The sequence below is a fragment of the Ictalurus punctatus genome, chromosome 7, assembly GCF_001660625.3.
Source record: "Ictalurus punctatus breed USDA103 chromosome 7, Coco_2.0, whole genome shotgun sequence".
Classification (NCBI taxonomy): Eukaryota; Metazoa; Chordata; class Actinopteri; order Siluriformes; family Ictaluridae; genus Ictalurus; species Ictalurus punctatus.
Window position 1 is genome coordinate 9,940,104 of NC_030422.2, and position 27,129 is coordinate 9,967,232.

At 39.7% G+C, this 27,129-nt stretch overlaps 1 protein-coding gene across 2 annotated transcripts; it reads left to right on the plus strand.

The window, feature by feature from the left end:
- On the plus strand, positions 1–24,485 carry xpr1b (xenotropic and polytropic retrovirus receptor 1b). 2 transcript variants are annotated; one of them, XM_017472295.3, is made up of 15 exons: positions 1–414; positions 10,565–10,616; positions 17,646–17,747; positions 18,118–18,341; positions 18,573–18,722; positions 18,894–18,977; positions 19,153–19,234; positions 19,385–19,587; positions 19,948–20,127; positions 20,399–20,567; positions 20,678–20,869; positions 21,072–21,238; positions 21,427–21,566; positions 21,704–21,925; positions 22,211–24,485. In XM_017472295.3, exons 1-15 carry the CDS (start codon positions 346–348, stop codon positions 22,263–22,265), a joined length of 2,091 nt encoding a protein of 696 aa, XP_017327784.1. In that variant the 5' UTR covers positions 1–345; the 3' UTR covers positions 22,266–24,485. The 2 variants fall into 2 exon arrangements, with proteins under 2 accessions (XP_017327784.1, XP_047012630.1); XM_047156674.2 differs by lacking the exon at positions 17,646–17,747.
- Positions 24,486–27,129: the final 2,644 nt, after the last annotated feature.

A 27,129-nucleotide genomic window follows, 5' to 3' on the forward strand; every position in this document is an offset into this window, starting at 1 on the left:
CTGCCGGGGCTTTTTTAGAACGGAAAACATACACGAATTGTCAATGTGCAAACGGGCTCGCTGATGGTAGCAGCTCGGTAGAGATTATTAATTTAACTTCAATTCAAATAAACATGGCGATGTTTTTTTATTTTTTATTTAAAACGCAATAAAATCATGTCCGATTGTGGCGCGTGCCGTGTTGGGTATTCTGCGGAGCGGGGACTGGATTGTGAAAAGCGACCGTAGCTATTTTTCTTCCTCTTCTTTTTCTTCTTCTCCTCTCTCTCTTTTTTATCCCCCCAATCAACCGCCGATGATTTCAGACAGCGACCTGCTGAAGGAGCGCGTCGATAAATCGCAAGGATGAAATTTACCGAGCATTTGGCGGCTCACATCACTCCGGAGTGGAGGAAACAGTACATCCAGTATGAGGTGAGAGCTCGTGCTAACGCTAGCGAGACGAAACAAGCAAGCAAACAAACAAACAAACAAATCCCCGATGCGTTTTAAAGCTACGCTATATCTATATATATATATATACACACACATTCAGGTAATGCGGTTAGCTAACATTAGCTAGCATACATCAGTCTATAGCGGTGTACGACTTAGCACTGTGCTAGTGTACGACTTAAACGTGTCTTATTCGTGTTAATGTACAGGGCTCTCCGACTTAAACCTGTCTTATTCGTGTTAATGTACAGGGCTCTACGACTTAAACGTGTCTTATTCGTGTTAATGTACAGGGCTCTCCGACTTAAACCTGTCTTATTCGTGTTAATGTACAGGGCTCTATGACTTAAACGTGTCTTATTCGTGTTAATGTACAGGGCTCTACGACTACAACGTGTCTTATTCGTGTTAATGTACAGGGCTCTCCGACTTAAACCTGTCTTATTCGTGTTAATGTACAGGGCTCTATGACTTAAACGTGTCTTATTCGTGTTAATGTACAGGGCTCTCCGACTTAAACCTGTCTTATTCGTGTTAATGTACAGGGCTCTCCGACTTAAACCTGTCTTATTCGTGTTAATGTACAGGGCTCTCCGACTTAAACCTGTCTTATTTGTGTTTATGTACCACACTCTACGACTACAACGCGTCTTATTAGTGTTAATGTACAGCTTAAACATGTCTTATTTGTGTTTATGTACCACACTCTACGACTACAACGCGTCTTATTAGTGTAAATGTACAGGGCTCTACGACTACAACGCGTCTTATTAGTGTAAATGTACAGGGCTCTACGACTACAACGCGTCTTATTAGTGTAAATGTACAGGGCTCTACGACTACAACGCGTCTTATTAGTGTAAATGTACAGGGCTCTACGACTACAACGCGTCTTATTAGTGTTAATGTACAGCTTAAACATGTCTTATTAGTGTTTATGTACCACACTCTACGACTACAACGCGTCTTATTAGTGTAAATGTACAGGGCTCTACGACTACAACGCGTCTTATTAGTGTAAATGTACAGGGCTCTACGACTACAACGCGTCTTATTAGTGTTAATGTACAGGGCTCTACGACTACAACGCGTCTTATTAGTGTTAATGTACAGCTTAAACATGTCTTATTAGTGTTAATGTACAGGGCTCTACGACTACAACGCGTCTTATTAGTGTAAATGTACAGGGCTCTATGACTTAAACGTGTCTTATTCGTGTTAATGTACCACACTCTACGACTTCAGTGCGTCTTATTAGTGTAAATGTACAGCTTAAACGTGTTTTATTAGTGCAAATGAACAGCGCTCTTCGACTACAACGCGTCTTATTAGTGTTAATGTACAGCTTATACATGTCTTATTCGTGTTAATGTACCACGCTTTACGACTACAACGCGTCTTATTAAACGTGTCTTATTAGTGTTAATGTACAGGGCTCTACGACTACAACGCATCTTATTAGTGCTAATGCACAGCTTAAACGTGTCTTATTAGTGTTAATGTACCACGCTCTACGACTGCAACGCGTCTTATTAGTGTTATTGTACAGCTTAAATGTGTCTTATTAGTGTTAATGTACAGCGCTTTTCGACTACAACGCGTCTTATTAGTGTTAATGTACAGCGCTCTTCGACTACAATGCGTCTTATTAGTGTTAATGCACAGCTTAAACGTGTCTTATTAGTGTTAATGTACCACGCTCTACGACTACAACGTGTCTTATTAGTGTTATTGTACAGCTTAAATGTGTCTTATTAGTGTTAATGTACAGAGCTCTTCGACTACAACGCGTCTTAGTAGTGTTATTGTACAGCTTAAATGTGTCTTATTAGTGTTAATGTACAGCGCTCTTCGACTACAACGCGTCTTATTAGTGTTAATGCACAGCTTAAACGTGTCTTATTAGCGTAAATGTACCACGCTGTGTGACTACAACGCGTCTTATTAGTGTTAATGAACCACGGTCTACGACTACAACGCGTCTTATTCGTGTTAATGTACCACACTCTACGACTACAACGCGTCTTATTCGTGTTAATGTACCACGCTCTACGACTACAACGCGTCTTATTCGTGTTAATGTACAGCTTAAACGTGTTTTATTAGTGTAAATGTACAGGGCTCTACGACTTAATACCCACTTAATGTAACATATGTAAGACATTGTACTACATAGACATTTTCAGTAAAGTACGTCTGAGGTGTGACTGCATAACGTACATCTTGGCTGTATTGTACGACTGTTCACGTCAGCACCGTGCAACATAATTACGAGCTGAAAGACGTAGACAGGTGTAATATCTCAGTCGTATGGGAATTAAAAAATAATAATCTTGCTTAACCCTTAAATCAGGCGGTCTATATTTCCTCCTAGAGTTGTTAAACGGGAGGAATGAAATCTAGATGTCTGTCTATGTACTATAGGACTACTGCAACTTCAGTGCTTGGACCCTTAAAAAACCCCAAACAACCGTAAGTGACTTATTAAGGGGGGAAAAATTAACACTGTAAAGCACAAAAAGTGGCCTCTGTGTATTTCTCAGTTGTGAAGTAAGAACAGTTAAATGTTAAATAACAATAGATGTAGGTTGTATGGTACCTTTTACATGTTTCCACCTACAAATGATAGGGCGCACAAACTTTCGTGCTGTAGCGGTTCATTCCAAAGCTATGTCTTATTTAGTTGTCTGTTAATTTGTTTCCGTTTACATGATTTAAAACCTTGTCCTCTTGAGAACCGATATGGCAGTGGCTCTAAGACCGTTCATGCATCATTTTGTCGCCATGACAACAATTCAGTTTGTTCACAAGATTATTTTATTATTTACAACAATATTATTTTGACGTTTAATTGAACTGCGTTGTTTGTTAATGCAGTGGTACTCGAAGACAAAGTGCAACTGAAATGAATGTTTTTATTTGGTACGCCATGGTGTTTTTTTTTTTGTTGTTGTTGTTTTGTTTAGTTTTTTTATAAAGATTTGCTTGTTTCCAGAAGATGATGGTGGATTAGAATTGCACCTGCTCTCCTGGGGTCGAAAAATCTGCCTAGCATGCACATGCATGAGTAATGATTAATCCAATGTTTAGATAAACCTAATCTACTCTTCCTAGGGCACTAGGACAGCATGTTTCCTCTTCACTACAGCAAGTCTGTGTGCTTGGTCTTTCTGCAGCCTGAATTCATATCAATGTGACTTTGTTGCTGTACATTTTAAATGCCAGTTCAGACCGAAGACGATTCACAACTGCGTGTGCCACCTGTTTATGTCGTCGTCCTCGTCTTTTGTATCGGTTTAGCTTCCCGAACGGTACTCGTCCACCAACATGTTGACACAGGATTTTAAAGAGTCGCACAAGGCGACATTGAATTATTTTGCGTGGGTGTGTACGAGACACTTGCAGAGTAAGTGGAGGCGGGTCCTAGATGGGTGATGGTGGCTTGAGCATGCTCAGGCACCTTCGGGTTTAATGGCCTATGGGTAATGAGATTATTGCTATCTCCAAACCTGCTGTCATGTCTCTCACAGAGGAAAACACTTAGTAGGGGTGTAAATGTGTGGCGGTGTAATTTGAAGAAAATATTTATACCATGAAGGTTATACTGGAGTACTTCTGAAATGGTGGCAAGCTTTACAGACTAACTAAAATAACCTACTAAAATAGTGTCTAACTTTACAGACTATCTAAAATAACTTACTAAAATAGTGTCCAACTTTACCGACTATTTAAAATAACCTACTAAATAGGTTCTACCTTTACAGACTATCTAAAATAACCTACTAAAATAGTGTCTAACTTTACAGACTATCTAAAATAACTTACTAAAATAGTGTCTAACTTTACAGACTATCTAAAATAACCTACTAAAATAGTGTCTAACTTTACAGACTATCTAAAATAACCTACTAAAATAGTGTCCAACTTTACCGACTATTTAAAATAACCTACTAAATAGTGTCTACCTTTACAGACTATCTAAAATAACCTACTAAAATAGTGTCTAGCTTTACCGACTTCTAAAATAACCTACTAAAATAGTGTCCAAATTTACAGACTAACAAAAATGACAGTATCTGACTTTACAGATGAACTAAAATGAGCTACTAAGATAAAGGTCAATTTTACAAACTAAATAATGTAACCAACTAAAATATTGTCAAACTTTACAGACTGTATAAACTGATAACTATATAGTGTCTAACTTTACAGACTATCTACAATGAAATCTTAAATGCCCTACTGAATTAGACTTTAATGACTTAGTGAAGTAATGTGAACTTCACATATTTGCTCAAGAGATCTACTGTAGAGTGACTAACTAACACGATGTACTAAAATAGCGTATAAACTAAAAGGGATCTAGATAAATACGATTTAGTTGACGTTGCTTTTCATTCAGAATTTCTAAATGACCGCATGCCTGGTTTGCAGTTAGAAATAAAAATATTAATATCATGCACTGACTTAAATTCCCAGTTCCTAAACAAACCCAGACTAAACGTATGAAATGAATGAATGAGATGAGTGAGTCAGTGCTATGTGCGCCGTCTCGCTCAGACCTGATTTTCCAGTGGCTTTGAGTAACCGTCGGCAGAAGAATTAAAACATTACCATCACTAATGACTTAACCATCCGTTAATATATCGCTGGTTTCTTTTTAACTCGGGGATGCACTGCAGTCTAGCCACCCAAGTCTGAGGGCTGCACGATTATGGCCAAAATGATAATCATGATTATTTTGATCAATATTGAGATAACGATTATTTATCATGATTATTCATAAATTTTAAGGACAGCATATTTTTATTGCACTTTCACATTTAAATAAACAGACCGCTGCTTTCATCTCCGTGTTGTGCTACATTCCTGCTAATGTACAAATCTTTGCATCAAATTAGACTGGTCATTAAAGTGCTTCATCTCGTAGAAGCAAAATATAAATAAAATTGTACCCGAAATATAGGATGAGTAAAACCAATCGAATGAAAATATGCGTACAATATAACAATTTGCAACTAAATGAAAACAGTTCAGGCGAATGCAGAAAAGGCAATAACAGTGTTTACAGGAGGAGAGATGCAGACAAATCACCAAATAGAGCGGTGCAGGGATGACGCCATTTTGTACCGAAACCCAGAAGTTAGAATCACACTGGTTCCCTCGACAAAAACCCAATAGGATTTTCCCATAGGCTTTTGGATTATTGCAAAAAAATAAGCTCTGTGATCACCCAAAGTTTACAATACTAACCCGTTTTGTCCATCAAGATCATTGTCACAAATGAACACAACTTTTATGAAGTTTGAAGCCTAAACACAATCCCCAGAAATAAAAAGCTAACCATACGCTATAAACAAACTACACCACGGTCGCTCGACTTCAGCGTCACCATCAGCAAGCTTCCGACAACTTTTCAAAACGTGATTTTAAAACATTCTCCATAATTCAGGTTTACTCTGTGGGTCATCCACGTTTTCTTTTTGTTTTGTTTTGTTTTGTTTTTTTTTTGTGGGAATTGCGCACAGAATGCCTGAACCAGTTTATCTGCAAAGTTTTTTTCCAGTTTGGCGTGATGGCGTTTAACAGTCGCCTTTTTCAATACACGTAAACGCTTTTTTAAAAAATCCTCACGCGTGGGGTTTTACTGGTGTATTTTATATCGTAGGATAAAACGTAAAAATATTTTGAGCTTGTGTTCACCACAGACCTTATTTCAGGCTTTTAACCAAAATTCAAAAAACACATTGACTTCGGGACGATGGAACCGAAATGCTAACTTGTTTCCGGGGTTTGGCATTACAAAATGACGTCATCCCTGTGCTGCTCTATGGTGATTGGCTGTAAGTTTAGGAAGCGCTTGATTTGTTCTGCAGAGTTTTCTAGTAGCGGAGGACGAACTTTAAATGTCAATATCGCAGTCGATCATGTTTATGTAATCGTGGGTCGTCAAAAATCGTAATCGAGAGCGATAGTCAATTAATTGTGCAGCCTTACCAAGTCTGATTAAATACTAAATAGCAGATATTTTTGCATTTGCAGTATAAACGTGTAGAAAATCAGCAATTCCAAAGGGAGAGCTTGTTCACTGTAATGCTACCACCACCGCACTTCTACACCAATCTCATTCTTGCGAAATATATTTGTGATGCTCCCATAAATTTTTTTCCCCCACAAAATATTATCTGTACAGTCCTTTCTGAATGGGATGGCTTTTATTTCAGCAGCACAAACGGTGACCAAATATGCCATTTAAGAAAAGGCCTGTCTAATAAACCCGCTACTGTATTTGTGTCAAGTGTCCTTGATAACAATATGATGGTGGTATTTTGTACACCTGTTTTGTGTTATCGTAGCAATGCAGATTTTTTTTTTTTTGCAATTTCCCTTATTTAAACGGAGTTGTTCCTGGCACCCGTGGCAGACTCTTACATAAAAGCTTACACTAAACATCAGAAACGGCAACAAGAAACCTGCATTCCCATGTTCCCACTGACCTTCCCTGCACTTGTAACTAAGGTGTCGGTTTACAGAGTTCCCCAGCCGGGCAGGAAAATCAGAAAACGCATGTGCACACACAAACACAAAATAAATAAATAAAAACAATGGACACCATGAACTTGGCACCAGCAGAACCCTGGTTTCTGTTAACAGGCCAAATCTGACTTATGAGTGGATTATTATTTGTATTCGTTTTTAATGAGAAACAAACCTTAGAAGGTTCTGAATGTGGTGCAGGACATACAATTAGTGAATATCACAGCGCTGTTGAGTTCTCGATTCTGATTGGTCGGCAGTTCTGACGCTAGTTCCAGCTACAAGGCAAATCGCAGGTTTATATTAACGCACTTGTTTTAATGTTAGTTTCTACGGTCATTGCTTTTCCAAATAATTTTTTTTAAAAATACAAAACTTTTGATATGGTAAGGAGATGATTAACATTTATGGAAGGAGTCTCCAATGTCAGTGAGGTAACATTTCTGCCATGGAGTAAGTCTTCAGTAGTGAGAAATTTCAGGAGCTTGTCATGTTACCGAGAAACCGAAAATCCTCTGTCCTGAAGACTTTCCTGTGGAGGAAAGCGTACTATTACAAAACACTGAAACTGGAGACTCCCTCCATACACGTTAAACAAAACACGTCCTTAGAGAAACCCTTTCCAAATCAGCTATATAGTTTTTGTTTGTTGATCCTTAGATTGTTTTTGTCCTTGTGAATTATTTCGAGTTTTCGCTATAGAAACGATAACATTCTAAAGCAAACAAGTTTTCAGATCACTAAACTCTACTTTAGATCTCATTAGCTCTGCTGCCTTGTGTCGTGACATCAGGCCGATTCAGCAGGATTCTGATGGCATTATTGATTGCGGATAATCAAGTCAAAATATCGCCTTTCCACTCATCCCTCCTCACAGTAAGAGTCGACCTCTGACCAAGTTCGCTACCACGGAAGACACAAGGATATGAAAGCAAGCAGTGCAGGAATTAGCTGATAAGAAAATACAGCGCATCAGCATGTTGTCTCCGGGTGAAGTGGAGATAGATAAGTAGGTACATAGGTTTAGTTTGCAGTTTTCTGATCTACGATCAGATTTGGTGTTGCATCACGGCATTGTCGAATTCTTGAATTCTGATGGGACGGGTGTTTTATTTTCTGTAGCAGAAGGTTGGACAGTAGTTCCGGCAGGAAGGCAAATTTATACAAGTTCATATTAATGCCGGTGTACTAATCTATTACCGTTTCTAAAGTAACAGGGGCTTTTTTTTTTCTTTTCTTTTTTTAAATGGAGGATGCTCCGCATTATAAAAACGTGTTGTTATTTAACAAAGAAAAATCCATAATTGTACAATAAAAAGCTTATGAGGAAACATTTATTAACATTTACATTTTATAGAAGGAGTCTCCAGTCTTTGTTGTGTTTCGGTTTCTCAAGATCACGACAAATGTGATTTTTTTTTTGGGTGAAGAAATTAATGGAACTAACTTGTTTCACAGCTTTATACCATGTTAAATGTAACTATAATTTGATCAAAAGCATGGCAAAAAGGACGAGTTCTTTAATTAATCAAATCATGTCATCATTGGTAAATGAAAGCACATCGTCATGTGCCGTTATAGGAAAACAATGATCTTTGCCTCGTGCCGCATCAAAGTACTTCATTGTTGATTTGTTTTTGTTTTTCCTATAGCAGCATGACCGCAAGAGTTTTATACGTTGCAAAATTAACAGTGATGGCTATCTAACTAATAAGCAGTGATATTTCCTGACTTTTTTTAATTTATTGTTTATCATTGTTGTCTCTCAATTCCTAGTTCAAAATGTCAGGTTAGGTTTTCCTGCTAATTAACAGCGTTTCACAATTTGCCATAAATCTCCAGTCTGTTTTCATGATCAGTTCTGGGTTTATTCTGGATGTGACGTCATCAGAGGTTGTTTTTTCTTTCTTTCTTTCTTTCTTTCTTTCTTAAACACACAGACAAATTTCCCTCTGAGCCTTGGATTGATGGAGGAATCCTATACGCCAATTCTGCCGTGTAGAAATGTTCTACAAAATAGGATCGAATGCTTGCATTCATTTATAGGTCTTATTTAAATTGTGTTTTTTTTTAATACTACAGTTTTAGTCAAAGGGGCCTGGTTATATGAAGGTGCAATTCTGTGATTTTTGAGCTCTATTGGGGAGAAAAAAACAGCTTTATTTGCAGACCAGAATGTGACCAACATTGTGAAACCTACAAAAGGAAGTAACTTGACAAGTTCTAGGAATCGAGTCACTCGTTGCCTGATTGCTACAGGTCTAATTCAGTTGAAGTGAACCTCAGACCAATTCAGTCCTTGTAAGCATTCCCAGGTTTGGGAAATACATTTTCTTAGTGCAAATGGGCTCAAGTCTGGAGGAAAATGCCAAACAAAGAGAAATATTTAATAGCCCTGGTTCTAATCCTGAATGTTGACCAGGAAAGACCATCCTTTTAGCACCAAAATTCCTGTATTTTGTTGTAACTGCTAGATTAGCTAATGCTTTACATATTGATTCTCTTAACACATTAGTTAACATCATTAAACCATAAACCCAAGCAATAACCAAATATACGTAACCAAAACTTGGTTCATGTGTTTTGGTTGATGCAAAATCTGACCTGAAACAAAGTTTGAATAGCTAATGTAATATTCTCAATGTGATTGAGGTTTAAGTATTTAAGATTTAAGTGTAGTATTTAGTATAAGTGTATGTTGAACTAGCCTCCTTCCTAGCTAACCTGCTATTTGTGTAGCAACGAAGTCAATTTGTCAAGCTTCAAATTTTTAAAAATGTAACCCAGTAATGACATATCACAACTTTTAACAATGGAAATATTTGCGTTCGAGAATTTTCATTGTTGGCAATGCTGTAATTAGATTACCCGCTCTAATTGAATTAACACTGATTAGTGTAATTTATATTATTCAACATATATTATTTAAATATTATGATCAATATTGTCACAGTACACATTTCTGAGATATTGCGGGCATCTTTATATTTTTTCAGATATCTTTTTCTAAGATTTTTAATGTTTTATAACCATTAAAATTTCTGATTGGAAGCAAGAAGCAGGCCTGAATGTTTTTCTTAAAATACTTGACAGTTTTTCAAGTTAGGTTTTTTTTTTTAAATAATAACTTTTTATACAGTTTGTTTTGAATGCAAACCGGTATACTGCAAGACACATAATTTCTAGTAGAAATGTCTTCAAGGGACATTAAGATTTTTAACACTGAGAATATGGAACGTCCTCATGGATAAAATGGGCACACAGGCCTCTCTAGCCAAGTTCAATAGAGTAACATTATTATTTAACACAATGTACTTGTTCCAGCTCTTGGGTTATTTTAACATATCTATTTCGGTGTGGATTTCTGGATGAGTGTTATGTCTCATTGGGCAAATGGAAATGCGATGAAACACTGCTATTATCTTCCATTTCCTCTCCATCTGTCTAGCTTTAGACAGTTCCTCTTCTCCTCACAGTGAATTATTTCCAGTCTCGAGGCTCGGTTCCCGTATTCCTCCGCCCACCTGCCGGTGTGTAACGTGAACGCTGGCAATCGTGTCTCACGTTTATGTTTTTTCTCTTGCTTCCACAGGCGTTTAAGGAGATGCTGTATTCCGCCCAGGACCAGGCTCCGTCGATTGAGGGTAAATATCAGCGTATTGGTATTAAAGATCAGTACACATTTTATTGAACAGCTCAACACAACAGCGACGACGAATTCTCACTTTCTCGGTCAGATTGTCGTAATAATGAGGAATGAATTAAAACATTGTGATTATAACTGAGGAAAGTACAATCTTTGATATGTTGAAGCTTTCAGAGGTTTACTTAACACTTATGGAAGGAGTCTCCAGTGTCAGCACTAAAGCAGGTAAAGCTGGAACGTTAAGTTTTCAGACGCAGTAATACAGGAATAGACTCTCACCGACCCCTTTATTACGAACACCGACACACCTTACACTCATTCATGCCGTTAAACAGGCAGCCAATCATGTGGCAGCAGTTCAGTGCATAAAATCATGCCGATACAGGTTCCATTCACATCAAACATCAGAATGAGGAAACAATGTGATCTCCGTGATCATCCGCTGTCGTAGCTCATCCATCCACGTCAACGTTTGATGTATGGTGCGTCCCGGGATGTTTTTCTGCTCTCCACAGTTGTCATTCGAGTTCCTCTCCGCTGGAACCGGCATGGCTGTTCTCGTCTGACCTTTCTCATCGACAAGCCATTTCCGCCCACAGAACTTGCACTAGATGTGTACAGATAATCAACCTAATTACTGGACAACACGTCATACAAATTAGAACACAGCATATATAGACACACAAATTACACAAAGAACAACTGCTCAGGATGTTCAGTTTTCTGGTAACAAGCTTTTTCTTTTCTTTCTCTTATTAACTCCAAGAGAAAGCGAAGGTACGAGTGTCACAATAAGCTGGGAAGTAACTCTAAGTCAATAAAAGTATGTTCGTCCGTAAATAAGGAAAGTAATCATTGGTGAATTTCTGTGCTGTGAGTGGAATAAAACTTTTCAGAACATTCTGTTCTAGGAAAATAATGAACCATAGCCCCACCAAGGCGTTTATTATTACTTTACATTATTTCAGCACTAGGAAGGTTGAGAGTTTAAATCCCAGGGAAAGGCAGAGTTTTCTGATTTAAAGTAGAGCCAGTTGTGCATATATACTATACAAACGGGATAAACGAAAGCAGACTCGATATGAGGGTCTGGTTTAGCTCCAGATTTTAATTGAATTTGAGCTTTGGTTAAGGGAGATGTGCATCACTGATGGCTCGGGAAGCTTTCCTTGAGAAACAACAATCTCAGTCGAAAGCCTAGAGAGACTTCTCCTGGTTGCTAAGCAGCTCACAGGAGGAACATCAGTTTCCGTCTCCCATCAGGAACTCGGCACAGAGTGTTACACTGTACAGTACGTTTCTGCTCGGTGAGAGGCTTCGCTGATATCTTCAGTGTAATGTGCTTGCACTTAAAATGTATACAGGATGTAAGAAACCAAGCCATTTTATCAAGCCTTCTACGTATAGCCCCGTCAACGTTTTTTCACATTATGACACCTTTTAACATGAGCACAGATAAATCCTCATTTGCTTGGTGAAGTCATACAGCCAAAAATACACAAAAATGTGCACTTTTTTGTCTTGGATGCTAAACCATCAAACCTGACGTATGTTATTTAGCAAAGACGTTATGAGTAAGGAAACGACACATTCTACATATTCTTAATTGCACGTGCACTTCTGCACGTTGCTCTCAGCCTGAGCCATGTTAGTCCTCCCTTAAATTACAGCTTACGGCGCAATAAGAGGTTCTTTTTAAACTGACGGATGACGGTCGGCCTTACGAGTCTTAATTTCTTAATCCCGTTTATTCCATTTCTTCTTCTCTATAATTATATTTGCTTTGCTCAAAAACAAAAAAAGAGAGAGAAAAGGTAAAGCGTACGTGTTTTTATAATTTTATCTACACAAAGAACTCCAAATTGTTAAAGACAGCAATCTGAAACATAAGGAAAAATCAACATGGATAGGTCATCTGTAACGCTCCATGTGATCCTGCCACCGCCGTGCATGGATGGAATTCTCAGGGCGATGATCAGTCATAGGAAAAAGTGCTGTTGCAGGAAAGTAATCCACGACAGGGTGGTGTAATATGGGCTGCGTTAATCTTGCCACCCCAGAGTAGATTACTTTTCCTACACCAGCGTGTCCTGAAGTGTTTCGTTCCTTTACGAAGACAATTTACACTGTCCACGATAAGGATGTCGTATTGGTTGGCTAACAGATTATCAGCATGTACTTTGATTATTGTTCACCTGCTGGCTTTGATCTTCGGTTGTTGGCCTTGTCCGCAGTAAGCTGATTATTTACATTCGGCATTAACGTCGTATTTGTCATCATTCACGTCTGGAAAGCCTGATTCCGTTACCAAATGACTCACTGGATCAGTATTATTCCGGGAATTTCCGTCTGCTTTATCTGTGTCACAGGAACAGTGAGTGGACATTTTCTTGGCAGCAGAGCTGCAGCTCTCGGTGACTTTCAGCATCGTTTACGACATGCTTATTTGCAAGTTTACTTCTGTAAGCTGTACAGAATGCAGAGAAGGCATCAGTATTCACATGTTCACGCTGATCCTCAAAGCATGTATCTAAATCTACCCACACCAAAGACTTGCACCATGGTTTTTGTCTTTCTTTTTTTTCTTGCTGAAGAGCAAAACATGTGCTTAGTCATTTCGACTAAGTGAAAAAAAAAATTGTTACCCTAAGTGGAATAATTTCCAGGCTCATTGCAAACAGCTGCAGCTGTGTTTTACTGTTTGCAGAAAAAAGGAAGGACAGCTCATCCAAGGCAATACTTATACCATAGCACTGTTTAGTTCTTGCTTCTGATTGGTCAGAAGATTTAATTACAGGTTTGATGTGTGCGCTTACGCGTTACACAGGGACTCGTATGTACCATGAGTACAATGGGTAACTCTGGATGAGCTGAGGAGATTCACAGCCAGGATGGGAAGCTTGTTCACAGGACAGCCAGAACCCAGAAGCTACAAGAAGCTGGGATTTATGGAAGAGTGGCGAGCCATGTGAACTCAAGTTTGGAGTTTGCCAAAATATGGAGACCCAACAAATATGCAGGAAAAAACTTCTCTGAGCTGACGAGACCAAAATGTAACTTTTTGATCTTGGCACAGAGGTCTCCATTTGGCAGCAACACAACACTGCTCATCACCATGTTGGTGGCAGCATCCATTAGAGTAATCTCCTTATCTGGTCACTTACTTTTGGTGGAGTCAAGGTTCTTTTATTGGACTTACTGACGCTGTGTGGGATGTTGGGCTTCATGATGCTGTTTGTTTAGATATGTTCTCTTGGGTCTCAATAACGGTTAGTTATTTTGACGTGAAGATCTAAATAATCTTGGCACATGCATAGTTTGAACACACACTCTGTCTTTCTCTCACACACACACGCTCTCAGGCATCGTGCCCAGATTCTTGTAGTGATGCTCTCGCCTTTTTTTGGTTTGTTTTTTTCCCCCCTCCGTTCGAGCCTCTAGAAAGCTATACTCCCCCTCACACTGAGCTCAGGCTTCCTCAAAGACGTGGGCTCGAGTCGGTTGTAATTATCTGCAAATAACAGTAATCTGCTTTCTCTGTCTGTGTACGCTCTTTTTAGAGGTGTTGGTTAAGTGCACTTAACGGTGATTATTGTGATCTCAAGCACACGAGCACCTGGAAAGATGAAGCAGCAGGGTAACGGCGGCTACAGCCGGGTGACGTTAGCTTGACGGGACCGATTGTGGCTGCGTCTGCCAGCCTCAACCCCTCATTGTGAGAATTTTGGGCGCAAGGTTACGCTCGTTATTATGACTGGGTCGGCCAGACTGCGGCTGAGATCACGTGCTCAAAATTTCACCCTGAAAATAAGCGGTTTCTCAATTTGTCTGGTGGACCAAACGTTACCTCATGTGAGTCTGTGGGGGGAGGGTTTGGTTTGCAGCCAAGAGTGGAGCGATACTTAAAATTGTTTTAAACAATTAAAGTGATATTATATTGATCCTAATACTAATAAACTAATACTCTTGCTAGTACTGGAGCTGCTGGTTGACTGTGTCTCGTTCAGAAGCTCTTCAGGGTTTGCAGCAAATCACAAACATTTCCCAGAGACCTTTGCTGACCTCGCCGTTCACCCGCAGCGCCAGCTGTGTGAGAACGTAGTTGCTCCAGGCGCACGGCGCTAGGGTAATCGAGCTGTGTGTGCGTTTCCGCAGGGGCTTCACCACACCCGAGTCCAGACAAACTGACCCAGTTGCAGGCCTCACGCAGAGGGTTACCCAAACCTGTAACTCAGTTCCCATGGTGCACTGTTTCTAACGCTGAGAGAAACATCACAAGCTGTGTTTGATTTGGACTAGTGCCACGTTTCGAAGCTTCGACAAAGTCCTGTGTAATCTTTCGACTAGGTAAATGTCCCAGAACGCTACTGCTTCTGCATCTCTATGTATTTTCTGTTACTCAGATTCAACCTATTGGAGCTGCAGTTGCTCAGTATTTCTCACGGCTTACTGCAAATAACTGTTTTAATTGCATTTAACTGGCACTCAAGTAGCAGTAGCAAGTTCAGATTTGCGGACTTTTTTTTGGAGTCGTTAATTAGTGACCTCGGGTCATTTTGAAAACCTAGTAATTAAAGGATACTTTCAGGAGGGTTCTCATACCTCCAAGCATCTTCCACCTCGCAGGAAGAGGCTTGATGCTGCAAAACAAAACTAACTTGTCACTTACATTGAGAAAACATTGTCTTTTCAGCTCAAAATACACTATTGTGACCGGAAGTATGCGAACACTTGACCATCAAACCCACATGTGGAGTCTTTATTGCTGCAATGGTGTGGTGGTAGGTGTCCACATACTTTTGGCCATATATTGTAGGAGCAGTTACGTGTATCATTAGTTTGTTGTCTGTACCAATTGGTCTGATTTTAACTGACATTTTGAAATAAAGCTGTTTTGTCTTTTTTTTTTTTGCTTTGAACATAGTTATGAAACTTAAATATCCTTCATTTAAAAAAAAAAAAAAAAAAATATATATATATATATATATATATATATATATATATATATATATATATATATATATATATATATATATATATATATATATATATATATATATATATATATATTCCTTGGCCTTTTTGTACAGTAAAAATTAAATGTAACTCTTTTTTTAAACTTTTTGCTTCAAGTCATAATGATGAAACTTAATTAAATGGCATTCATAATTTTTTTCTTTCTTTTTTCTGCCTTTTTTGCTTTAAACTTAACGACGAGACTTTAATAACACTTATTAATGTGCCTTATTATTATTATTATTATTATTATTATTATTTTTAACAGTTTATTTTCTTTATTGTATTTCAAATTACACACTCTCTTGGGGTAAGGGGTTGATGAGGCAAAAGGCAACAAAAAAAAAAAAGAAGCTATTTAGTCATTTATGGTGAGTCATAAATAACTTATGCTATACATACATTTAAATCCTGAAGAATGAATGAACCGAAGAATCAGTGTTGAGTATAAGTTCCACGAAAATCGCCATTTAGTAAGACAAAAAATTAGGAAGTAAAAACAGGTTGTTTATTGTTGTTTGGAAGCTGTTGCTGAAATGGACCTGGACCGATTCGTTGTCTGTTGCAAGGAGCTCACCACCCATTCACGCAACCTCACTGCACTCTTAGTGGACGTGCTAAGAGGGTAACTATCACTTTACCTGGCCAATTATTCCACCCTCAGTTTGTTTACCCAGGCTGTTTACGTACGTTCCTTATCAGCGATAACGAGCTTTACCGATAAGGCCGCCTTGATAAGTTGGCATGCCTCTTTGAGCGGGTGCACACTTCGCTCTGCAGTTCTGTGTGCTTAGGTCTTATCAGGGGGAACAAAAAAAAAGATTTGCCTACACGATGAGTAGGAACAGTTAGTAGATAGACATTAAATTTACTCAGGTTTCTCCTTATCGCAGATGTACTCGATCAACCCGAGTCATCGTTTATTGTCGTGTCGAAATCAACACACGCGTACTCGGATTCCATGTTTCTGTCATTTAAAAATAAGACTTTAGCTATTTTGCCAAACTTTTATTTTACGGAAAAATCGCTAACTTTTAACAGGCTGTTGCATTTGTGCTTAGCAACTACTTTCTTAGCGATCAGCAAAACTATTCCTTTAAATGACGTGAAATTTTACGTCATTGCACTTAAGCGCCGATTAAGCGTGTTTTTGTTTCGAGGTGAAATTTTGCGCAGTTCCATTTTTGTTTTTATTATTCAATGTCGACTTGTCGATTGGCAGTTACTATAGAAACAATAACGTATTAGAACAAGAAAACTACGATTTCGCCTCGTAGCTGTAACAGCTACCGCTTTACCGAACACTAACAATTTTAATAATCAGTTTATACTTTATATTATGTTTGTATTATGAGATTTGGTTTAGTCTTGACATTAGGGCTGAAACAGTGTCGGCTACTTTTTTTTTCCTCCCTCCCCCCACGTCAAACCGGAATCTTCAGACTGACTCCTTTTTAGTGTGCGACTTCGACACTTAGTCACTCGTGCAGACAGTGATTCAGCACCTGGCCGTCTGGACGTGGGCCTTGCTCTCGACTTTTCTGTCCCTCGAGGCACAATTCGCTCACGTGCATCTCTCTGGCAACATGGTGTTTACAGTCAACAGCGTTCAGGCCCTTAGAAAGTTCTTTACTATGATGTTTACTATGTTGATGATGATATTAATAGTACGGTCCCATATTGATATAATGCAACCACAATATTACCACTGCCGGGTGGTTTGTAGCTCAGAGATGTTCGTTACAGTTAGAGAATTCCCCCGGCGATGTTTCCCACTGTGCCATGTTTGCCTGCGTAACTATGGAAGCAGCGTTACACACACACACTCATTCTCGGAGAAGACAGGCTGCTTACATCGCAGCTCCAAATGGGCAAGCTCACAAATATGTACAAACCCGAAACGTTTGGACCGAAACGGGAGGGAGAAGATTTTAATCCCCGTCGCCATTCGTCACCTACTCGTTCTCACGCTCGCGTTCTGTCTCTTGTTTGTCTCTGTGTCTGTCTCTAGTCACGGACGAAGACACGGTTAAGAGATACTACGCCAAGTTCGAGGAGAAGTTCTTCCAAACATGCGAGAAGGAGCTGGCCAAAATCAACACGTTTTATTCAGGTGCATAAATGTTAAACACGGTACATTGTGATCCAGAACATTCTTTCTCACAGACACAGACCAGAAGGGTCTTAGCTTCTACTTTCTTTACTTTATAGCTACACTTGTGGGCCATATATAATCAGTTTCTATGTACAATAATGTCAATAGACCTGGGTAGATGTACCTAATGAAGTGCCTTATAACTAACTACATAGCTAGCCACAGAACGTATCCAAAAACACAATCTGACCACAAATACAATGTCGTGCTGCTAAAAATCAGAATTCCTGTCTACTAGTTTTTACATTCAGCATCTAATTCATCAGTCCGTCGTTCTTTTCCAAAGGTAATTTTACATTTTTTTGTCTTTACATCTGCCCTCGTGCAGAGAAACTGGCCGAGGCTCAGCGACGCTTCGCCACGTTGCAGAATGAGCTGCAGTCGTCTCTGGACGCCCAGCGCGAAAGCAGTCGAGCCCCGGGCCTGCGGGCTCGCCGCCGCGCCGTCTTCCACCTGTCCCAGCAGGAGCGCTGCAAACACCGCAACATCAAGGACCTGCAGCTGGCCTTCAGCGAGTTCTACCTCAGCCTCATCCTGCTGCAGAACTACCAGGTCACACCTCACAAACACCACCTTTTAATCTCGGTTATTATCTCAGAGTATAAGCAGCTTGTAACGTTTTGCCTGCTTGTGGATCCGTGCATTTTATTTTCAAACTCTTTCGTTTTTTTTTTATAATGTCTTTTTTTTTTTTTTTTTTTTGGTGCCCACCAGCATCCATTTTTTTCCTTTTTGTAAAGCGTGAAACGTCTTCCACCCCCCCTTCCCCCACCTTTCCTACAGAACCTGAACTTCACCGGTTTCCGGAAGATTCTGAAGAAGCACGACAAGATCTTCGAGACGGTGCGAGGGGCAGACTGGCGGGTCGCTCACGTCGAGGTGGCGCCCTTCTACACCTGCAAGAAGATCACTCAGCTCATTTCTGAGACAGAGGTATGAGAACAGAAGAGGGTTAAGATGGTTCATGACTGGACGATATTGCACCGTGAAATTAAAACAAAACAAAAAAAACCCCAAAACTATAGTAAGTACTGAACTGTTGGAATAGAGCAAAACAAGCCAAGATACGAACGTGTCTGTGATTCTTCCTTTTTATTCCTCCAGGCCCTGGTCACGACTGAATTGGAAGGCGGCGACCGACAGAAAGCCATGAAGAGGCTGCGAGTGCCTCCTTTAGGTGCAGCACAGGTGAGAGATCCATGCCGTAAAACATCACTGACATCACTGTGGCTGACAAAAAGACATCAGATTTCTGCTCCTAAAACAGTTTGAACAGACCGGTTTTGGGTGTTTGCTTCTGCTTTGTCTGTTTGTGTCAGCTAGTGACACAAACTTCTTTCCGTTTTTCTTTTTTCCGTTTCAGCCTGCGCCGGCGTGGACCACGTTTAGAGTCGGACTTTACTGTGGAGTCTTTATCGTATTAATAGTCACCATCAGCATCACAGGTACGGCTCTTATAACCTCTCAAGTAGGAAAATTTTAATATCTTTCGAATCTTGACGTTGTGATCAGAGAGAAAGCGTAAACATCCCGTAGCTCTTCTAATGTCTAAATGAAGACTTTTTTTTTTTTTTTTCCCCTTTCTACATATAAAGGCATAGCAAAAAAGTTGCAATCTTCAGAAATCTCCTCAAGCGTGTGGCCGCTGGTGCGGATCTACCGCGGAGGCTTCCTGCTCATCGAGTTCCTCTTCCTGTTGGGCATCAACACGTATGGCTGGAGGCAGGCGGGCGTCAATCACGTGCTCATCTTCGAGCTGAACCCTCGCAACAACCTCTCGCACCAGCACCTGTTCGAGGTGAGTTTACACGTAGGAATAAATCTCTTTGGGGACGTGAAAACGACTGACGGCTAAGGTGGAGTCACTGCTGCTGCCAAGAACAGTACAGGTCCTGAAGCGTTTTATTTCTTTTATACCACAGCTTCCTTTTTTTTCTCCCCCAAGAACGACATGTAGTTTTTATCCATTTATAGTTACAGTTAATGCCCACTTTTCACTTTCCTCCACCAGTCAAAGAGCTTAGCTACGATAATTAATTTTATAAAACGATCGTTTTGTTTTATAAACACTGCATGTGTTTTATTACGTATAACAACTTCATTGTGCTGACTTTGTGCTTTGTCGTTTCTTCCCTCTGCTTTTTTTTTTTTAATGCAGATCGCAGGCTTTCTCGGCATGATGTGGTGTGTCAGCATTTTGTCCTGCCTGTTTTCTGATTCCTTAAAGATCCCAATTCAGGCTTGTCCTCTGGCACTCTACGGCTTCTTCCTGCTTTTCCTCATCAACCCCTTCAAGACGTGCTACTACAAATCCCGCTTCTGGCTCCTCAAGCTGCTGGTAAGAGCCTGAACCACTCTGCGGGTGTGTCGTCGCGTGTAAATGTTTTAAAACAAAAAACGAGCTCCAAAATTGGAGTGAATGAGAGAGTTTCATTTATACATTTGAAACTTCATGAAGCAGTTCAATTGAAAGGAAGGTTCAAAAAAGGGAGTGTTTATGTAAAGAGCACAGTGAGTTCAGTTCATTGACTGCGGCTCACGTTAGCAAATCAAGACTTACGTTTATGGTATTGCTATTGTCATTCTCATCTTTCTCCTGTTCCTCTCAGTTCCGAGTGGTCACTGCGCCATTCCACAGAGTGGGCTTTGCTGATTTCTGGCTGGCCGACCAGCTCAACTCGCTGGCGGTTGTCCTCATGGACCTGGAGTACCTGATCTGCTTCTACAGCGTGGAGCTGGACTGGCTGAAGTCCTACGATAAGCTTGAGATTAATAGTGGTAAGGCCTGAAGTCGATTGATTATATTGACGGATGACACCGATGATGCATATTTCTCTGGTTCTATTCGTTGCTTTATTCGTTTCTTCGATCTTCTGCCAATCCTTTAGGTAACACATGCAACACGTATTTGTACGGCGTGCGCGCCATCATCCAGTGTCTGCCCGCCTGGTTCCGCTTCGTGCAGTGCCTGAGGCGTTACAGAGACACTAAGCGCGCCTTCCCTCACTTGGTCAATGCCGGCAAATACTCGACCACCTTCTTCGTGGTGACGTTCGCAGCGCTGTACAAGACCCACAAAGGTAGCGCTTCATCTAGACGTGTCACATTAGACAAGAAACGGTGTCAGAGCTTTGTAACACCCCGAGAAATTGCACGTATTATTATTATTATTATTATTATTGTTGTTGTTGTTATTATTATTATTATTATTATTATTATTATTATTATTATTATTATTATTATTATTATTCGACGATGATTTGATCTGATGCTCTTCTTCAGCCGATACGCATTCCGATACGGACATTTTCTTCTACCTGCTGATCGCCTGCTCGATAATTAACTCCTGTTACACGCTCATCTGGGACCTGAAGATGGACTGGGGTCTGTTCGACCGCAACGCCGGGGAGAACGCGCTTCTCCGCGAGGAGATCGTCTACCCGCAGAAAGTAAGCCAAACACTTTATTTACAGCGATTCGTTCGTGTAGACGCGTTTATTTATTTCGCTTGGAATATGACTAGAATATATAATATAAGTGCTAGTTTGACGTATTCTTTAGTGTGTAGTAGTACAGCGTGAAGATCTTAGAAGCAACATTTTCTCCTCTAAATGCTTTTACTTTTGTTTCACTACAGGCTTACTATTATTGTGCCATATTAGAAGACGTGATGTTGCGCTTTGCCTGGACCATTCCTCTCTCACTTGGGGTACTGACTTCAGACCCATTTATTGGCGACATTTTGGCCACCATTCTTGCGCCGCTGGAGGTCTTCAGGTGAGAAGCACTACTGCATGTTACGTAGAATGTTTGAGGAACCCCCGACGCGGGTTGCGGTTAGACGTATTGAGTGGAAACGTCTCGTAGCGGAAACAAACAATTGCTGACTTTTCGCTCATACCTGTCATCACCAGACGCTTTGTGTGGAACTTTTTCCGTCTGGAGAATGAGCACCTGAACAACTGCGGCGAGTTCCGAGCAGTGCGAGACATCTCGGTGGCGCCGCTGAACGCCGACGACCAGACGCTGCTGGAGCAGATGATGGACCAGGAGGACGGCGTCAGGAACCGGCAGGGGAAGAAGAGCTGGAAGAGGAGCTACAGCATGTCACTGAAACGACCTCGCCTCGCCTCCCAGTACGAGCATCACCTGTGTATTTATACACATATTAATGGGAGGGTTTTATTTCATGTGGAATTCGATCTAAAACTCGCACGACAAACTAAGACTACGTCCATTAACGAAAACTTCAAGGGCGTGTTTACAGAGTTTGTATAAGTACCTGATATGGGTTAGGCGACTGATTATATTTTGGGAAGCCATATGTACCACACTCTACCTCACTTTATTATTATTATTATTATTATTATATCAATACTATTGTCTCATGCCAAGTATTCTTTTTTTTCTTTCCTGCTCAGATCGAAATTGCGAGACACCAAAGTCCTGATTGAGGACACAGATGACGACACCTGACCTCCGTTCTCTTCAGGGGCTCCCTCATACCCTTGAAATGGACCACGGGTCCCTTCAGGGGCCTTAAAAGCCTTCGAAGGCTCTCCAATCAGTCCATCACAAAGCTGCCTGTCTATACACACACACACACACACACACATACATGTACACAAACATGGTCTCGGAGACGAAACCAAACCTGGCACTTGACACACGAACTCGATTTCCTTGCTAGCACAGGATCAGCCACTTGATTAGTTACTGTATTCTTCTCGATTTCATCATTATTGCCTTGATTCTTTTCAAAGCTCTGTTATAAAGGAAAAGATTTTGTCCCAAAAAAAAAAAAACCTGTCTAAACTTGTAAGTATATTCACGTACAACAGGGATCAAAGCGTGATAATCAAAAATAAGACTCTCCAGAATGGACTCTGGGTGTGGTGAAACGCCACGTCTCCGTGTATGTATGTAGTGCTGTTCGTGTACTAGTCACATTAGATGTGTTAGCCATTATCTGTGGATACTTTTTTTTTCCTTACTGTTTTAAGAATGTACATTACATTTTGTTATTTATGTGAAGGAAAGCTGCCTTGGTCAATTCATTTTAAAGTAGTGTTGAAAAGGCGAAGTTGAATTCCATGCCATCTGCCAAGGTCCCCACCCCCCACAAAAAAAACAATTGGTAGTTGTGCTTCGAAACCCTCGGGTGGCACTTTTATCGGATTATAATTAACACACCACTTTTGCAGGTGCGACTCAAACAAAAAAAACCCACTGAACTACTAGTTAGCTAGTTAGCATACACGTGATGTTCAGCTACTTTTTTTTGTTGTAATTTATCTTTTTTTTTTTTTTTTTTTTTTTTTGGAAAGCATGATGCCAATGCAATCCGAACGAGCGCAGCTTCATTAGCGCCCGCAGGAGATTTTCCGTCCCGCAGGGTTTAGCTATACGGCTCGTTCAAGAGCACGCCAAATGGAACATTCCACGAGAAGCTTTGTCGTGATTTCGAGCAGGGAATTTAAGGCCTGGACTTTAAACGAGCAGGTCTGCATTAGCAAAATGATGAGCTGTAAAAAAAAAAAAAAAAAATTCTTGTTCTTTTGTTTAGCATAGAACCCCATGTTCTTCTTGAACTAGAACCTACACCGAACATGAGCATATATTTATTGTGTACAGCTATCCATCACATTCCAGTGTGCGCGCATTCCACATGAGATCTGTCCACTTTCTTTTCTGTCTTTTTTTTTTTTTTTTTTTTTTTTTTTTTTTTTTTTTTTATGGCTGTCTTCCAGAGTTACTGTCCGTAAATGCCACCTAAGGGTTTTTTTCTGTTTGTTTTTAAAAAAAATACAAAACCAGGAAGTACCCGTGTTCTGCGGTCATGTCTAGTGTCCACAGACATAATTTCTCTTGTTCTAGTTCGATAATGGAGGATTGTAAAGTGGTGTGCTTCAGGGCTCTGTCCTGGGTCCGGTCAAAGCGGACTGTTACATTCCAGGAGCAACAGGAAAGGTCCAGAGGTTCCCGCTCCCGCTTGTTATTCTTGTTATTACCATTGTGGTGCACTGGAGCAGGGCTGCTCTTGCCCGATATAAACTTTGATACACTTCAGTCCATCTGCAATAATCGGAAAGGCTCCTTTTCAAGGTTTGTTGTCTGACCATACTGTCGCAAGTAAATGCTTGGACCAAAAGAATGGTTGATTTTAAATGGTTCCCCCCTGTACTACACCCCCCCCCCCTCCTATTTTTTTGTCACTACTCATATTTTGACTCTGACTGCCATTATTTCTGTTAGTCTTTTGTGCATATTGGTCACTCTTTAATTTTCCTCTTTTTTTTTTTTTTTAATTTAAGAACATTTGCAATATGCATAGTGTATTTTAACACCATTCCATTTACGAGTGGTGCTAGTTAACTGATAAATAAAACAGTGGCAATGATAATACAATATCCTTTGCTTGTCTAGACATGGGGTAATAAGATTCACCTAATACCATCACCAAGACATCAAAATATCATCTCGGATACGTTCTGGATACGTTCTCAATACGTTCTGTGTAGGCAGATTAATACAGTATAATACTGTGACAATATTGTATGCTTTTCAGGTTCAATATCTATTGCAAAGAACAACTAGAACTATACTCGAGTAATGATAATCTTCAACTTGTCAATCACTTCACACTTCAAAATGTTTAAATGTTTAAATTAATTAAAATAACCTGCTTATGTGTTACACTTTGTCATTACTATGAAATGGATATTTGTTATTTGAGCATTGTTGGTTTTTATGCCACTTAAATGTTGCGTACATGTTCCGGTATAAAAAAAACTGAAGCATGGTGGTAGTTGTTTCCAATTCACAGAAGCGTTGGTACTTGTAGGTACTGCGACCAACAAGAAATTCCCCAGGGTATACTGTAATATCTCTGTTAAAATCTCTCATCTCTGATTGGTCAGAAGGTGTCAATTATTTGTTTTCTATAAAAAGCAGCTCCAATTGGAGCAGCAGCTGTATTACAAATTTATTGTTTATATTAACGCACTTGTACGAATACATACAGTCGCCGCTGCCTTGTGTGCATGTTCTCCCCGTGCTGTGGGGGTTTCCTCCCCCAGGCCAAAGATGTGTGGTAGGCTGATTGGCATTTCCAAAGTATCCATAGTGTATGAATGAGTGTGCCCTGTGATGGATTGGCACTCATCCAGGGTGTACCCCACCTTGTGCCTGATGCTCCCTGGGATGGGCTCCAGGTTCCCCATGACCCTGAAGGATAAGTGGTATAGAAGCTGGATGGATGGACAGTAATCCCAGTTGTACTACATCGTCTGCTCTCCTATAGACAGTACAATAGACAACGCGCTTGTTAACAGCATGCTTTCACAGTGCATCAGTGCCACTCCGCCTCTGTCAGTGATTTCAGATGAACTAACAGTCTGTGTTTCTGACAGAAGCTCATTGTGAGGATGAAGAGGACTCGGGAGAGGAGACACGCAGCAGCACAGTGTCAGCCTTTAGCTTTAACCTGTAACAGCAGCTTTACAGTCTCAACACACACACACACACACACGCACACACACACACACCTTCGTCCACTTCCCCTCACCAGTCCAAAGGACGGGTTAATTACCACACACAAGTGTTCATCAAACGCTATCTTGAAGTGATTAACTCTTTAATGTTGATGAGACTGACTTGGGAGATTTGTAGATGGGTAACTTAGAAAGCTAGGTAATTAGCATAAAATAACAACTGTACATCATTTCTTATCATTTATTTATTAGCATAAAATGATGATGGCTTGCTAGTTATCTAGCTGGCTAATCTCTTGACCTAGCTACAGAGTAATATTAGCCTGCTAAGTAGCAAAATACCTAAGGGGTAATAAAGTGATCTAGCTACAACAATATTGCTTTTCCAAATTTGCAAGCTAGACAAAGTGCTAACTAATAATTAAAATGATCAAATGAAAACAATGTTTTAAAAAATAGCAACCTCGATAGTGTTTTTTTTTTATTTGCCTGTTAACCTTCTAACTAGTTAGCAAGCTGTTTAGTTAGTAGCCGTTTAGTTAGCAGGTGCTCTAGCAAATTAAAAAGCCGATTATTGACATTCGCATGCTAATTAATGAGAGAGCTGAGTGGTAATTAACTAGCTAAGACCGCTAGCTACATTGATAGCTAGCAAATTATCATTGTAGCTAGCTACAGAACGATACTAGCTTGCTAGTTATTCAGGTAACTGAGTGGTAACTACCTAGCTAGGTGATCTAGATACAGCGATGGTGTATTTGATTTTAATTAGTAATATGATAGCTAGTTAGCAAGCACTCTAGCAAATTAAAAAGCCAATCTCATTATATTTATCTAAATATTGATATTAGCCTGGTAGTTACCAGGACAACTGAGTAGCCTAGCTTAGATGATATTGCTAACTAGCTACTGAAATTAGTTATTAAAGTGATCAATCAAAATTAAAAATAACTTTTAATAATATATTTTAAAATGTAGCTACATCGATAGTGGCTTTTTAATTTACTTGCCACTAGAGGTGCTCTAGTTTATTAAAAAGCCTATTATTTACATTTGCATGCTAATTAGTAAGCTAATGGGGTGGTAATTAACTAGCTAATAGCGCTAGCTACATTGATGGCTAGATAATGATCATGGTAGCTAGCAACAGAATTATATTCGCTTGCTAGTTATTCAGATAACTGAGTGGTAACTACCTGGCTAAGTGATCTAGATGGTGTTTATTATTATTATTATTATTATTATTATTATTATTAATTTATTTATTTATTTATTAATTTGCTAGCTAGTTAGGAAGCACTCTAGCAAATTAAAAGCCCATCTAATTGTAGTTTGCTAAACATTGATATTAGCTTGGTAGTATAACTGAGTGATTATTAACCGAGTAGCCTAGCTACAATAACATTGACTTAATTTACTAGCTAGCCTGTGAACTAGTTATAAAGTCATCTGCTTACCAGGCTAAAAGGCAATATTATTAATAATACTAGCTTATTTAATTAGCATGGCAATATGACTCTAGGTAGTACAAAGAAAACAGACTGTAAAGAACGACACTGGCTTATTATCTAGCTTGATAATATATTGAGCTAGCTATAGAGTGATGTTAGTTTACTAATTAGAAAGAAAACCGAGAATGGCCACAATGCAATGCGTTATGGGTAAATTATTCTCGTATTATCCTCCATTATATTAGTCCACTGACCATCTAATCATTGCCTTAAGAAGTTCTTGATCACCTAAAAGAGGTGTGTTAGATTCTGGTTGGAGATAAAACCTGCAGGAAGGTAGATCTCAAGGAAGAGGGTTGGTGACCACTTGAGTAGCGAATCAGAAATCAAATCAAA

Bases quoted from the DNA above. Each gene is read 5' to 3' on its own strand.
- xpr1b (XM_017472295.3), top strand. From the start codon at position 346: ATGAAATTTACCGAGCATTTGGCGGCTCACATCACTCCGGAGTGGAGG. The intron at 18,342-18,572 runs GTCACACCTCAC...CCTTTCCTACAG, and splicing joins TCCTGCTGCAGAACTACCAG to AACCTGAACTTCACCGGTTT. The intron at 19,588-19,947 runs GTGAGTTTACAC...TTTTTAATGCAG, and splicing joins CGCACCAGCACCTGTTCGAG to ATCGCAGGCTTTCTCGGCAT.